This window comes from Melozone crissalis, unplaced genomic scaffold (genome assembly GCF_028551555.1).
Source record: "Melozone crissalis strain CALT ecotype California unplaced genomic scaffold, PUWL_Pcris_2 ptg000032l_1, whole genome shotgun sequence".
In the NCBI taxonomy this organism is placed as follows: Eukaryota; Metazoa; Chordata; class Aves; order Passeriformes; family Passerellidae; genus Melozone; species Melozone crissalis.
The window spans coordinates 5,415,113-5,428,982 of record NW_026535810.1 but is presented as its reverse complement, the minus strand read 5'-3'; the positions used below and the strand labels follow the sequence as shown (position 1 = coordinate 5,428,982).

Below are 13,870 nucleotides of genomic sequence, written 5' to 3'. Positions count from 1 at the left end.
CTCATTAAAATCTCCCACCCTCTGCCTTTAAAGCAGCCTAAAAATCCAGCAATTTTCCAGAACCACTGTGCTGCTGGAATTCCCACAGCAGCATCCTAAGAGCCATTTGTGTGTGAAAGGAAATCCTGGAGATTTCTTGTATCTTTCCAGATGTTTTTTGTGATGGAGTTACAGCACAGAATTAAGGGACCACAATTTCTCCAGGGGTGGAAGCATCAAACTCTTAAACAGCACAGAAAGGAATGTAAATTTGTTTATTAAATGGTTGATTTTGTCTGGCACAACTGAGGGTGCCAGAATCCCTGAGAGAAACTTCCATAATCCTGAATATTCCACAGGAATATTCTGCAGGAGCTGAGGTGAATCTCCCCCACCTGCAGGGTTGGAGTTCTCCACCCCCTGTGCCACTTGTGGATAAAAAAACCAACATTTCACATCAGATTTTTTTTTCAATCTTCCCATGTTTTTTCCTAAAACTTGCGGGAAATACAGTAGGAACTAAACAAACAAACAGCCTACAGGACTTTTTGAGGTCATGGCATCCCTGGGACCATGCCAGGAGGGTTTTCTGCACTCATCAGATTTTCCAACACAGCTGAGGTCACCCTGCAGGCCCCTGCTGCCCTGGCTAGGTTTGAAGCAAATTTGTGTTTTCTTGGGAGCTTAATCTATGGAATTTTTGGGCTTTAAAACCTGTTCAAAGCATGCAGGGGTGGAGAGGAGATTTCCTGGACACACAGCAGGTTTGGGAGAGCAGGGTTAGGAATGGCTCAGGGATCTGATAATCATGGAAAGGGCTGGGTCAGAAAGGACCTTAAAAACCATTTAAATCCACCCCTGCCATGGCAGGGACACCTTCCACTATCCCAGGCTGCTCCAAGCCCTGTCTAGCCCGACCTTGGGCACTGCCAGGGATCCAGGGGCAGCCCCAGCTGCTCTGGGCACCCAGGGAACAATTCCCAATTCCCAATATTCCATCCAGCCCTGCTCTCTTGCAATGAGAGCCATTCCCTGTGTCCTGTCCTCACCCAGCCCTATGTGCCTGGGGGAATCTGCATTTTTCTGGTCACCTCAGAAACTCCAGGGCTGCAGGTGCCCCTCAGTGTGGCATTCACACTCTCTGAAAAATCCCTTCACCCAGGATTTTTCTCCTGGGAAGCTGAGAAGCCTCAGAGAAAAGGAAAACAATTCTCATCTCATTTGCTTCTCCTGTGTTGTGCTCATGTGGAATGTGTTTGGAGATTGTTTACCCACAGGTGATTGTTCCATTGGATTCTGCTGTGAGTTGTTTTCACTCTTTGGCCAATCAGGGCCAAGCTGTGTCTGGAAAGAGTCACAAGTTTTTCATAATTATTTTTTTAGCATTCAGTAAGTATCTTTTCTGTACTCTTTATAGTATATTATATAATATATTTATACATAATATAATATTATATAGCATATATAAGATATAATAATATATAATAGATATACATAATTATATAGTATATAATATAATAATATATCATATATAATATTATATAGTATATTATTCTTTAATATAATATAGTATAATAAAGAAATAAATTAGCCTTCTGAGAACATGGACTCAGGTGCATCGTTCCTGCTTTTGTCAGGGCATTTCCCAGCAAGTACTACACCCCAGAGCACAGGAGGCTACAGGCTGGTAGGTGATTCCCCCAAAAAATAAATGCCTTAGGGAGGAACTGGAGCCTGGATCAGGCAGGTGAGGGAGATCCCAAGTCCCTGTGTCCCCCAGAGCTAAGAATTCCCTCCCCCTCTCTTCCCCAACCCATGGAGGTTTTTTCTGGGCAGAATGAAGTGCCTGGATGGGGTGGCTTTTCCAGCAGCCTCAGACTCCTCACTGTCCTGTTACACAGATCCTCTTACACAGCATCCCTGGGAGCTCCCAAACCAGTCCTGTTTTACTTTGGTGCCTGGTTCCTTTGTGTGCCCTCAGCAGCAAAAATATCAAGGGGAGCTGAATTTCTCTCCAAGTGCAGCCTGGGCACCCCTGAGCCAGGAGCTGCTCCCAGTTCCCTGCTGGGGGTTGAGATTCTCACCCAGGACGTGCCCTGGGCAGTGTCCCAAAGCTGCAGCTCACCTGTGTCATGTCACAGCAGCAGCCCCCAGCCAGGTGACAATTAGCATTGGCTCCATGATTCACAGAAGGCTGATCAATCTCTTTATTATTACATCATTATTAAGAAACTGTCTATTTATAGACAGTTACAATACTCTTTGCCTAATTGGTTCTCCAGTCCAACACCACCACCGTTGCTAATTAACAAATCATCCTTTGGTAAACAAATCTCCACAACCCATTCCACATGTTCATAAGTTAAGAATTATTTATCATTCTTTTCTCTGATCTTCTCACAGCCTTTGCCTAGGAAAGTTCTCTGTTGCTCTCTGTGCCACAGCATCACAGCAGAAAGGAGCCATTCATCTCAGCTGGGTGGCCAAAATTTAGGAAGCAAATAAATCAGTGTTCTGTAGAGACATTTTAAAGTGATTGATTGCCCAGCCGGAAAGATGAGGGTCAGGGATCTTCCTTAGTCAGGGACATTTGGAGGACTCAGGTGCTGGAGAGGGACCTCATGAGCGAATTGCGCAGATTTGTCACTGACTTTACCTGTGGCAGCACAAGGAGTTTGGTCTGGCTTTGTTTCCGAGGCTGGGAGGCCACCAGAGATGCTGGTGGGTTCTCCCCTCCCCTCTGAGTGGCCCCAAAGGGCTCAGAGCAGCACCAGGAGCTGCAAAAGACCCTGAAAATCCACAGATTCCATACAGGGGCAACACCTCCTTTGAGCCCCCCAGTGTAATCTCAGGCAGTGCTGCCCTGCCCCAGCATCTCCCAGCCCGCTCCTGGTGCTGCTCCATGGCCGGGGAGGGGCTCGGGGGGTCCAGCACAAGGACAGGAGAGGGGACACAGGCAGGAAAGGGGACACAGACAGGAGAGGGGACAGGGGCAGGAGAGGCGCAGGGAGAGGGAAAGGGGCAGGAGAAGGGACAGAGGCAGGAGACGGGACAGGGGCAGGAGAGGGGATGGGGCAGGTGAGGGACAGAGATAGGAGAGGGGACAGGGACAGGAGAGGGACACGGAGAGGAGAGGGGACAGGGGCCACGAGAGGGGACACCGGCAGGAGAAGGGATCGGGGCAGGAGAGGGGACAGGGACAGGGAAAGGGACACGGGCAGGAGAGAGGACACGGAGAGGAGAGGAACAGGGGCAGGGAGAGGGGACAGTGGCAGGAAAGGGACACGGGCAAGAGAGGGACCGGGACAGGAGAGGGGCAGGGGCAGGAGCAGAGCTGTGGCTGCTCGCAGCAGCTCCCCGGGACAGGAATGAGCAGAGTCATGGGGCTGCAGAAACCTGAGCCCGGCGCTGATCGCTGGTGGCAGCTGGAGGCAGAGCCACCTCCGGCAGCGGGGACAGCGCTGGGCACCGCGGTGGCAGCACCCGGGCAGCACCCCCGGCATGAGCGGGGACAGCAATGGCACAGACCCTGGCACCGGCTGCTCCTGACAGCTCTGCCCATTGCCAGGGAAACTGAGACTGTCCCGAGTAACAAGGTGCACCAAGGGAAATATAGGCTGGATATGAGGAAAAAGTGTTTTACAGAAAGGTGATAAAGTTCTGGAATGGCTGCCCAGGGAGGTGGTGGAGTCACCATCCCTGGGTGTGTTTAACAAAGCCTGGATGTGGCACTGGGTGCCAGGGTTGAGTTGAGGTGTTGGGACTGGGTTGGATTTGATAATCTTAAAGGTCTCTTCCAACCCAGTGATTCTGTAAATTCTGTGATTCTGTGAATTCTGTGCTTATGTGAATTCTGTGCTTATGTGATTCTGTGATTCTGTGACTCTTTGAATTCTCTGACTCTGTGAATTCTGTGGTTGTCCCCCCCGGCCCCTGTGGGTCCTGCTGGAGCCTGGGTGCTGCTCCCTCTGATGACCCCGATGGATCCATTCCCAGCTGAGCTGTTCTGTGATCCCCTGCACCAGCACATTCCCCCTGGGATTTAGGGTGATAAATCCAGCCACAGCCTTGTGCTTCTCAGCTTTTTTGAGCTCCCTGTTATAAAGGGGAGGGTTCCAGAGCTGCTCAAGTGGAGCAGGAGCTGGGTGTAAGTCCTGAGCAATTCCATGAGAAGCAGCACTGGCGGCACCTCTGTCCCTTGCCCAGGCACCGTCCCCTCTCAGACACACCTGGGACCCCAAATTCCCTTTTGGTTTGCTTTGGTGGGGTCTCACCTCTGGGGTCCATCCCCCCATCCATGTGGGGCCAGCTGGGACCAGTCTCCATTTGCAGTGATGTGACAAGCTGGGCTGGGGCCAGACTCCATTTGCAGGGATGTGACTCAGTTTGTGCAATTAAATTACCCCACGCAGCAAGGACAGAGCTCTCCCTGAATCAGAGGGAGTCAGAAAAGGTTGGAAAAACCCTCAGAGAGCATCAAGCCCAACTGTTCCCCCACCATTGGCCCCTGTCCCCAAGTGCCACATCCACAGGGCTTTTAAACACCTCCAGGAATGGGAACTCCAGCCCTGCCTGGGCAGACTTTTCCAAAGTCTGGCCAACTTTTCCATGAAGAAATTTTCCCAACATCCAATTTAAACCTGGCACAGTCGTTCCCTCTCCTCCTGTCCCTGTTCCCTGGAGCACAGCCTGACCCCCCCGGCTGTCCCCTACTGTCAGGAGCTGTGCAGAGCCACAAGGGCCCCCTGAGCCTCCTTTGCTCCAGGCTGAGCCCCTGCCCAGCTCCATTTCCAGTCTCTTTTCCCATCAGGGCTGTAAATGTCCAGTTCGCCCTAATCCCAAAGTGTGACCGTGTTCACAGGGATCCGAGGACAAGGGACGAGGATCTGACTCCATGTTTCAGAAGGCTGATTTATTATTTATGATATATATTATATTAAAACTGTACTAAAAGAATAGAAGAAACGATTTCATCAGAAGGCTAGCTAAGAATAGAATAGCAAAGAATGATAACAAAGGATTGTGGCTCCGAGCCAGCTCACTTTGATTGGCCATTAATTAGAAACAACCACATGAGACCAAATCACAGATGCACCTGTTGCATTCCACAGCAGCAGATAACCATTGTTTACATTTTGTTCTTGAGGCCTGTCAGCTTCTCAGGAGGAAAAATCCTAAGGAAAGGATTTTTCATAAAAGATGTCTGTGACACCAAAGGGCTGAGGGTTTCCCGCTCTCAGCACAGCAGAGCTCCGGTGATTGTTGATCCTGAAGGTTTTTTGGGGGCAGGTGCTTGGCAGTTCCACAGGAAGTTTGGGTTTCCAGTGGGATGCTTGGTTTGGGAGGGTGAGGCACAGAGGTGCTGCTGTCCCAGTGTCCATGAGAAGCAGGGTTGAGTTTTATGGGATGCTGGGTTCATATCCCACACAATCTGGAGTTATGGGACACTATCAAAGCACAAGAACGTCTGTGGTGTTGGAGGAGCCTCTGCCAGCATCTCCACCTCCCCCAGGGCATGTCAGCCTCTATGCAGCAGAGCATCCTTACCTCTCCTAACCCACCCACCCTATTCCCTCTGGGAAGACATCCCGATCCCTGTGACATCCAAAAATGCCATTACTGCTTCACTTTTTGGCTCAGGACAAGCCTTTGACCCTTCCTGGGAGCAGAGCCACCCAGCAGAGCAGGTTCCTTGTGCTTCCCATGAGGAAGGACCCAGCTCCTGTGGCTGAGGAACCTCCTGTTGGAGGCACCACGGGCCCCTTGCAGGAGCAAAGCTGTTGATGCTGTGCCAAGGGGAGGCAGCTGGAGCAGGGCTGCTGCTTCCCAAGGTGTTTGGTTGTGTTGAAACACCGTGTTTGGGGTGTGCAACTGTCTGGCACTGCCAGGTGGTGACAGGGACACCAGCTGTCCCGGCCTCATGGTGCCTCCTGACTGGAGGTGGAATCACAGAATCAAAAATTAGAGAATCACAGAATCAGAGAATCACAGAATTAATGAGGTTGGAAAAGACCTTTGAGATCTTCAAGTGCAATACATGACCCAACACCACCTTATCACCACTCAGTGCCACATCCAGGCTTTCCTCATGCACCTCCAGGGATGATGACTCCACCACCTCCCCGGGCAACCCCTTCCCGTGCCCCATCTTTCTCAGAAAACATTTCTCCTGATGTCCAGCATAGAATTCCCCTGGTGCAGCTTAAGGTTGTGTCCCCTTTTCCTGTCACTGCTCAGGGACTTGTGGAGAACCAGAAGGTCCCTCCTGGGCCTTCTCCAGCCTGAGGCTTCCCAGCTCCAGATGGGAAAGGGTGTCTGGGAGGAGAAGGAGCACCCTGGGTGCTCTGTGATCCATGCACAATAACCTTCCCTGTGAGCTCAACATTATATTTCTGCCATAAATGCATTTGCTAAAACCCTGCTGAGATCCTGCAACCAACTACCCCTGAGATGTCCCCAGGTGGTGTTCCTAAAACCCCAAACACCACTTAGATGCCACCAAACACCCCCCAAAATGCCCCCAGGTGGTGTTCCCAAACCCCAAACACCCGAAGATGTTCCCAGGTGGTGTTCCTAAAACCCCAAACACCCCTGAGATGCCCCCAGGTGGTGTTTCTAAAACGCTAAACGCCCCCGAGATGCCCCCAAAGGCCCCCGAGGTGTCCCCAGCTGCTGTTGCCAAACCCCAAACCCCCCTGAGATGCCTTCAAACGCCCCCAAGATGCCCCCAAACACCCCTGAGATGTCCCAGGTGCTGTTCCCAAACCCCAAACCCCTCCGAGATGCCCCCAAACCCCCCCAAGATGCCCCCAAACCCCCCCCAAGATGCCCCCAAACCCCCTCCTGAGACATCCCCGGTGTGCAGCAGCCCCTTGTCCCTGCAGGCCGGGCGCGGCGGGCCCTGGAGCAGAATGCGAGCATGGCCGGCCTGCCGCACATCCCGGGCCCCGAGAACCTGTGCCCCTTCACGCCCGCCTCGCTGGCCGCCATCGAGCAGCGCATGGCCGAGGCTGAGGCGCTCCGCATAAAGAGGCAGCAGGTGGAGATGCCCGAGGAGGAGGAGATCAAGCCCAGCAGTGACCTGGAAGCCGGCAAGAACTTGCCCCTCATCTATGGCGACCCACCCACGGAGCTCATCGGGACCCCGCTGGAGGACCTGGACCCTTTCTACAAGGACAAGAAGGTGAGGGATGGAGCTTTGACTGTGGTAGGTGTTTTGTGGAGATAGCTAAAAACTCCACAACTCTGTAAAAGTTGTAAAGCCAGTATGTTTATTATTATGTTTATTATTACAAGCGCTGGACGCATGCGGAGATTACTCTCCTTAAAAGACGTGTACTTCTGGGAACTTCAGATCCCTTTTTACCTTCTTCTCAAATCCATATGCATAGAATTTCACCATAGGTTCATACATATTCATTTTTACAAATTTTGTGTGATATTTGCAGCTAGTTCTTCTTTATCAGAAAGAATTCCAGGTCAACAATTCCAAGTTGACCTGCTTTCACAGCAGCCTTTTTGTCTCTTTTTATCACTCTTTGTCTCTACTCCTTTATCTCTGTCTTTCATTGAATTAGTTTCTTTGAGCTTAGGCTTTGCAGTCAGGCTACATAGCTATGTTTTCTAACCACAGACTCAAAGATGTACATTTCACCAAAATCAAAATGGATTTCTACTCTGGAGAATTTCTACTCTGTCTCATAGGCTTGGCCTCAGGGGTAAGTCCCAAGCAAAAGACCCAAGCAGGGAACTCCTGTGCTTACCTGAGCCCATCCTGGTGATCCACTATCGGTTTCTCTGGGTCTGGATTGAAGGCACTTGAGACAGTAGTTCATGTTCAGACTCAGGTGTTTATTATTTCTGATCAGTAAAACAGTCTCATTACTGTGAGTTGGGCAGCTTTTCATTAGAAGGCACAAAATGGCCAACAATCTCTTGTTCCAAGGTCTTTTAAGACTAAACTATCCAATTAAGAACTGACACCTGGATTATTTTCCCTTTTAACCCAATAATTGATCCCAATGTGGACTGCCCAATTACAAAATGCCACCCAAACCCAAGAAGAAGGAGGAAAAAGAAGCATGAAGAAGAAACCCAGGACGACACCCTGTGCCCTCCATCTCACTTCCATCCACTACACACTAAAAATCCCAAAACCTCAATTTTTCACCAACTGATGCACCTACACTATTCTCTATAATCCATTTCACACTTTTGTGGATTCCAGTCTAGCTTGAAGTCTAGGAAACTTTTTCCATGAATGAGGGTCAAAGTCAGTGCTGCCCTGGGGATCAGGGCACCCCAGAGCAGACAGAGAAATATTCCCTGTGTGCTGTTCCACAATCCAGAACTCCAGACTGCTGTGGCTGCGTCTCTTCCAAAGCAGAGAGCATCTCCAAGCCTTTGGAGCTCCAAACATGCAGAGGGATCTCCCCACTGAGGGCAGCCCTTGGTCCGTGGTGTTTGGGGGGTGTAGAAGGACTAACCCCTCCTTCCCTCTTTTCTCCACAGACGTTCATAGTCCTCAACAAGGGCAAGTCCATCTTTCGCTTCTCGGCCACCCCTGCCCTCTACATGCTGGGGCCCTTCAACCCCATCCGCAGAGGAGCCATCAAAGTCCTCATCCATTCATATCCTTGGTCTTGGTCAAACCCTGGTGTTCAGAGCCCAAACAGCCCCAGGAGAGGGGCAAGTGAAGGGGTTGATGGTGGGGTGGTGTGGAAACCTCCTGGGCCCCCAGCACAGGCAGGACCTGCTGCCCAGAGCTTTACCCCAAGGAGCAGGTCCTTGATGGGCACCTTGGAGGCACCAAAACCTTGTTCTGGTTGGAGAAGGGAGGAATCAGTTGGGATGGAGAAGGGAAGAAGCCCAAGGGGTGAAGCTTCCTAGGGAGAGGATGAAGGGTTTTGAAGTCTGGGGAGACTTGGAAAGGAAGGGAAATGTTCATGGGTCAGATCTGGTCCCACTGGGAAGAGGGTGAGCAGGGACGCTCCAAGGAGGCTTTGGGAGAGGGAAGCAGAGGAATCAGGACAGAGAGGGAAAGGCAGGAAAGGAGCCCAGGAGCATGAGGGGCATTGCAGGGTGGGTGGAAATGATCCCAGCAGAGCTCTGGAGGAAGTGGGGATTCATGGCCATGAAGGACAAGGAAAAGAGGGAGGTTTTGCAGCATAGGGGTCTAAGCCTAAGAGTTAGAGCTTTCTAGAAAGATATGAATGTTTTTGAGGTCTGGAGAGACTATGAATGGAAGGGAAAGCTGTATCCAAACGTGATGGAGAGAAAGGAGCACAGGGGACAGAAAGGAAGGCAGAGCCAGCACCACAGAGCTGGGAAGAAAGGAAAAGAGCAGAAAGGAAGGAAAGGGGCTGGGACCATGCATGGAAGCAAAGAGGAAAACAGGGAAGGAAGTGTGAGCACAGGACTGAGGTAGGAGAGCAGCAGGAGAAGCAGGACAGGGTGAGGGACCAAAGTGGCAGCCAGGACAAGAGGAACAGGGACTCTTGGCTTCCTGACCATGGGGAGAGGGGATCCAGGCACCATCCATAGCATTTGTCCTTGACCAGGTTTTAAATTATTCAGCATGTTCATCATGATCACCATTTTAACCAACTGCGTGTTTATGACAATGAGCAACCCCCCACCGTGGTCCAAGAACGTGGAGTGAGTCCTGAGACCTCCCCTGGCCATGGGGACAGCCCAGCCTGGCAATGTCCCCCAGGGGGGACAAGACCAAGGCTGAGAGAGGGGATGGGGATCCAGGCACCCTTCAGCACAGGGGAGGTGTCACTGGGAGGTGCTGATGGTCCTCAGAAGGGATGTCCACACTCTCCATAGGGCATTGAAGAGTGAGAATGTTTCAGAGCTGCTCAAATTCTGGTGGGATCCCCATGTCTGGAGAGCCCTGAAGAGCAGGTTGGGCTGGGCTAGGTCAGCACTGCCAGTCTGGAGAGGCTGAGCTGATCCACCTGTCCATGGACAACCCAGGGGAGAGGGGAAATCCAGCATTTTCTGCTGTGGTTCTGCACAGTCAGGCCTCAGCAGGGAGCATGGGGGTGGTGGGACATCATCAGGAACAGAGGTGATACAGAATGGTCAACAGAGGGATTGGTACCTCAAGATGTCCCAACCTACCTTACAAGGTGAGGAGTATTGGAATATTTACCAATATAGCCGGATGGGATGTGCCTTGGCTTGTCTGGCCCTGCTGCTGAACCAAATAGCAGCAACTGTGTTTTCACCCCACAGACCCTTTTGCCTGGCTGGGTGTGTGGTGTTTCACCCCACAGACACTTTGGGCTGGCTGGGTGCTGCAGCTGGGCCCGTGGGGACAAGTCCAGGCCTGCAGGAGCTCTGGTGGTGCTGGGATGGAGCTTCCCCCCATAACAGGGGCTGCTCTTCAGGTTTGCCTCTGCTGGAGAAGCTTGAAGGTGATGGTGAAGGAAAGGAGTCGGTTTCTGACAGAGGGTTTGGACCCAGAGCTTTATTCTGGCCCACAGGCCTCTGAATGCAGCACCAGCTCCCACAGAACTCCCTGAGCCTGTGGTTGCTGTTCCTTTAACCCCGGGGAGAGGGCAGGGAAGGGGCAGGGAGCCACCAAGCAGGGACAGGAGGAGAGGGACAAAGGGACAAAGGACACCTGGATGGCCCAATGCCGCCCAGGGGTAGAGGGCATCCTTTGAATCTGCCAATCACTCGATGCCATTCTGGAATGCCAGGACTGACAGAGAGTGCTGGGAGGGGAAAGGAGAGGTGACTGACACACCTGGGAGGGAATTATCAGGGGAGGGACTCGAGGTTCTGGGGTAAACCCTGAAATCACAACACAACAGAGGAGCAAACCTCTCCCAGTGCTGAAGCACCCCAAAAACACATCAGCCCCCAGAGTCAGCTCCTCAAGACATTCCCCCTGGGAGGGGTGGGCAAACCTTGGACCTGGGCAAGTGTGTCCTGGGTGACCAGTCCCGTTTCAGATACGCCTTCACTGGGATCTACACCTTCGAGTCTCTCATCAAGATCCTGTCCAGAGGCTTCTGCATCGACGACTTCACATTCCTGCGTGACCCGTGGAACTGGCTGGACTTCATGGTCATCTCCATGGCGTGAGTCCTGCGGGATGGCGAGGAGCGAGGAGTGCTCTGGGCAGAGCCCCTGCAGCTCCTCCCTCTCCTGTCCCACAGCTACATCACCGAGTTCGTGGACCTGGGGAACATCTCTGCTCTCAGGACCTTCCGTGTCCTCCGTGCCTTGAAAACCATCACAGTGATACCAGGTGGGACTTGGGGCCTCCCCTCTGTGCATTCCCCTGAGCTCAGGTGTTCCCGCCATTCCCAGAAATTCCTGCTTATTTGGCCAGCTCCAAGGGAAAACAAAGAAAATTAGGTATTCCATAAATTTTCCATGTAAATTCAGCTTTTGGGCCAGGTCCTGCTGATTTTACATCTTGAAATTAGCTGCACTCATCAGGTTGTTTGGCAGCCCCTGAAGAGGCGGATGTGATGTTTTTAAGGCTCCTTGGAGATGAATTAAGGGAATTTGTGCTCCCAGTGGATTTATGGGTTTGATAAACCAAATCTCTCCATTTCTGAAGCTATGGACTCAGTTTTCTGCCCATTGTTAGCTGTCTGGTGCTGAGGCTGGGCTATTTAACAGGTATTGGTTTAACATCACCCAAAACACCCAGACTCGTGTGAGGAGCACCTTATCAAATCCCTCTGATTGCTGATTTCTGAATTTGATACCATTTCAACACCTGGTGCAAGCACAGAAATCTGAACTGTGAGATTGAACTGAAAATGAAAATTCCTTGTGGTGAATAAATCCTTGTGGTGTCCCTGCAGGCTCCAGATCGTGAGGGTTCACATTTGAATGTTTTTTTCCTTCATCAAATAGGCTAAAAATTGCATTGAGCAAAATGTAAACTGCTGCTTCTTTCTGGAATGACATCCCCAAGGGCTCTGCAGAAATAGCAGTGGCAAAAAATAAGCTGGTTTGGAACATCTGACCTTGGTCAGGCCCGTGGAGAACAGGATTTTACTTAAATAGTTTGGGGAACGATGACCTGGCAGGAGGGCAGGGCTAAAAGTCATTTCCTTGGAGAATTTTTCCATGTGAGAAAGCCCTAAAGATGAACATTGGGATGTCCCGGCATTGTCCATCACCCATGTAGACCTTGACTGACAGGAACTCCATCCTCCATGGAAAAACCCCATTGAGGATCTGTGGATGAGCCTCCCTGGGGAGGGATCAGGGATGGTGTGGGGAGAGATGAGTTAATCCAGGTGCAGATGTCACTTTGTCACCTTCACTGGAGCACACCAGGGATTTGCCAGCTTGAAGGGATCAGGATGAGGGGTCTGGCAGGGCTCCCACCACCCAGGTGTGACGGTGTTCACAGGGGTCCCAGGATGAGGGAAGAGACAAGGATCTGACTCCATGTTTCAGAAGGCTTGATTTAATATTTTATTATATATATTATATTAAAACTATACTAAAAGAATAGAAGAAAGGATTTCATTAGAAGGCTAGCTAAGAATAGAAAAAGAAGGAATGATAACAAAGGGTTGTGTCTCAGACAGAGAGTCCGAGCCAGCTCACTGTGATTGTCCATTAATTAGAAACAACCACATGAGACCAATCACAGATGCACCTGTTGCATTCCACAGCAGCAGATAACCATTGTTTACATTTTGTTCCTGAGGCCTGTCAGCTTCTCAGGAGGAAAAATCCTAAGGAAAGGATTTTTCATAAAAGACATCTGTCACACCCAGGGACAGCAGTTAGGCCAGGGAGGCTTTTCTGGAGCTGGGAGAGGTGCACAGCATCAAACAGCTGGGCCAGCAAAGATCTTCTCCATGTCCCACTCTGAAGTGCTTCACTCCAGTGGCTTGGTACAAAAAAATGCCAGATTTAGGGGAAAAAAAAAAAGAAAATGCAAAGGAATTGATGGCTGCCAGTCTGGGGTGGGCTTTGGTTTGGATATGCCAAGGCTGGGATGGGGAAGTCACCAGCACCAACCCAAGGGTGACAGCTGTGTGTGAGCACAGAGCTGGGGGTCACTCAGGGGTGACAGCCAGCACCTTCTGGGGACACCACAATTAACCAAGAGCAGTCAGCTCAGTGGTGGCGCCTCCCCCAGGGCTGAAGACCATCGTGGGGGCCCTGATCCAGTCGGTGAAGAAGCTCTCGGACGTGATGATCCTCACGGTTTTCTGCCTGAGCGTCTTCGCCCTCATCGGCCTGCAGCTCTTCATGGGCAACCTGCGGCAGAAGTGCGTGCGCTGGCCTCCCCCCAACAGCACCTTCCTGCAGGACCTGGGGCTGGACAACGACACCTCGGCCAACTCCACCTTCTACGACTTCGTGGATGACTTCACCGGGAACTTCACCGGGAATTTCACCGGGAACTTCACTGGGAACTTCACCGGGAGCACCTTTGACTTTGAGGCCTACATCAGCGATGAAGGTAAAGCTCCTGCACCCCTTCTCCCCTGACCTCCACCCTGGTTTGCTCCCTCAGTTTCCTGCTCCTCCTGGCCACACCAAGGTTTGCTCACAGGGACCTTCCTGCCCAGGCTGTGCACCCTCACCAAAGGGAGAGACGGGATCAAATCCCCCTGGACAGGACAGTGAGGTCCACCTGGGCAAGCTGAGCTCTTCCAGGAAGGTTTCACAACAGCAAGGTTGGGATGGACCAGAGTGTCCACCTCTCACTTGATGGTCAGGGCCAATGTGCCATCGGGGGGGTTATAGCAGGGAGACCAAACCCTTGAGGAACCCAAAGTTCCACATGCTCCTCTGGAAAACCAGAGGAAAAACTCTGGAAAACCAGAGGAAAAGGTGCAAGAATGACATTTTGAAGCCACTTTTCACTATGAACCCTTTATGCAACACCACA

The 13,870-nt window shown here is 51.5% G+C and overlaps 1 protein-coding gene across 1 annotated transcript in view; it reads left to right on the top strand.

Moving 5' to 3' along the window:
• Positions 1-6,898: 6,898 nt before the first annotated feature.
• The window catches only part of SCN4A (sodium voltage-gated channel alpha subunit 4), a 39,426-nt gene continuing 32,454 nt past the window's right edge, over positions 6,899-13,870 (top strand). Inside the window, exons 1-6 of the mRNA XM_054281435.1 lie at positions 6,899-7,162; positions 8,491-8,609; positions 9,547-9,636; positions 10,947-11,075; positions 11,154-11,245; positions 13,112-13,438. Of these exons, the coding sequence (XP_054137410.1) occupies positions 6,899-7,162; positions 8,491-8,609; positions 9,547-9,636; positions 10,947-11,075; positions 11,154-11,245; positions 13,112-13,438 (1,021 nt within the window). The remainder of the gene's footprint in view (positions 7,163-8,490; positions 8,610-9,546; positions 9,637-10,946; positions 11,076-11,153; positions 11,246-13,111; positions 13,439-13,870) is intronic.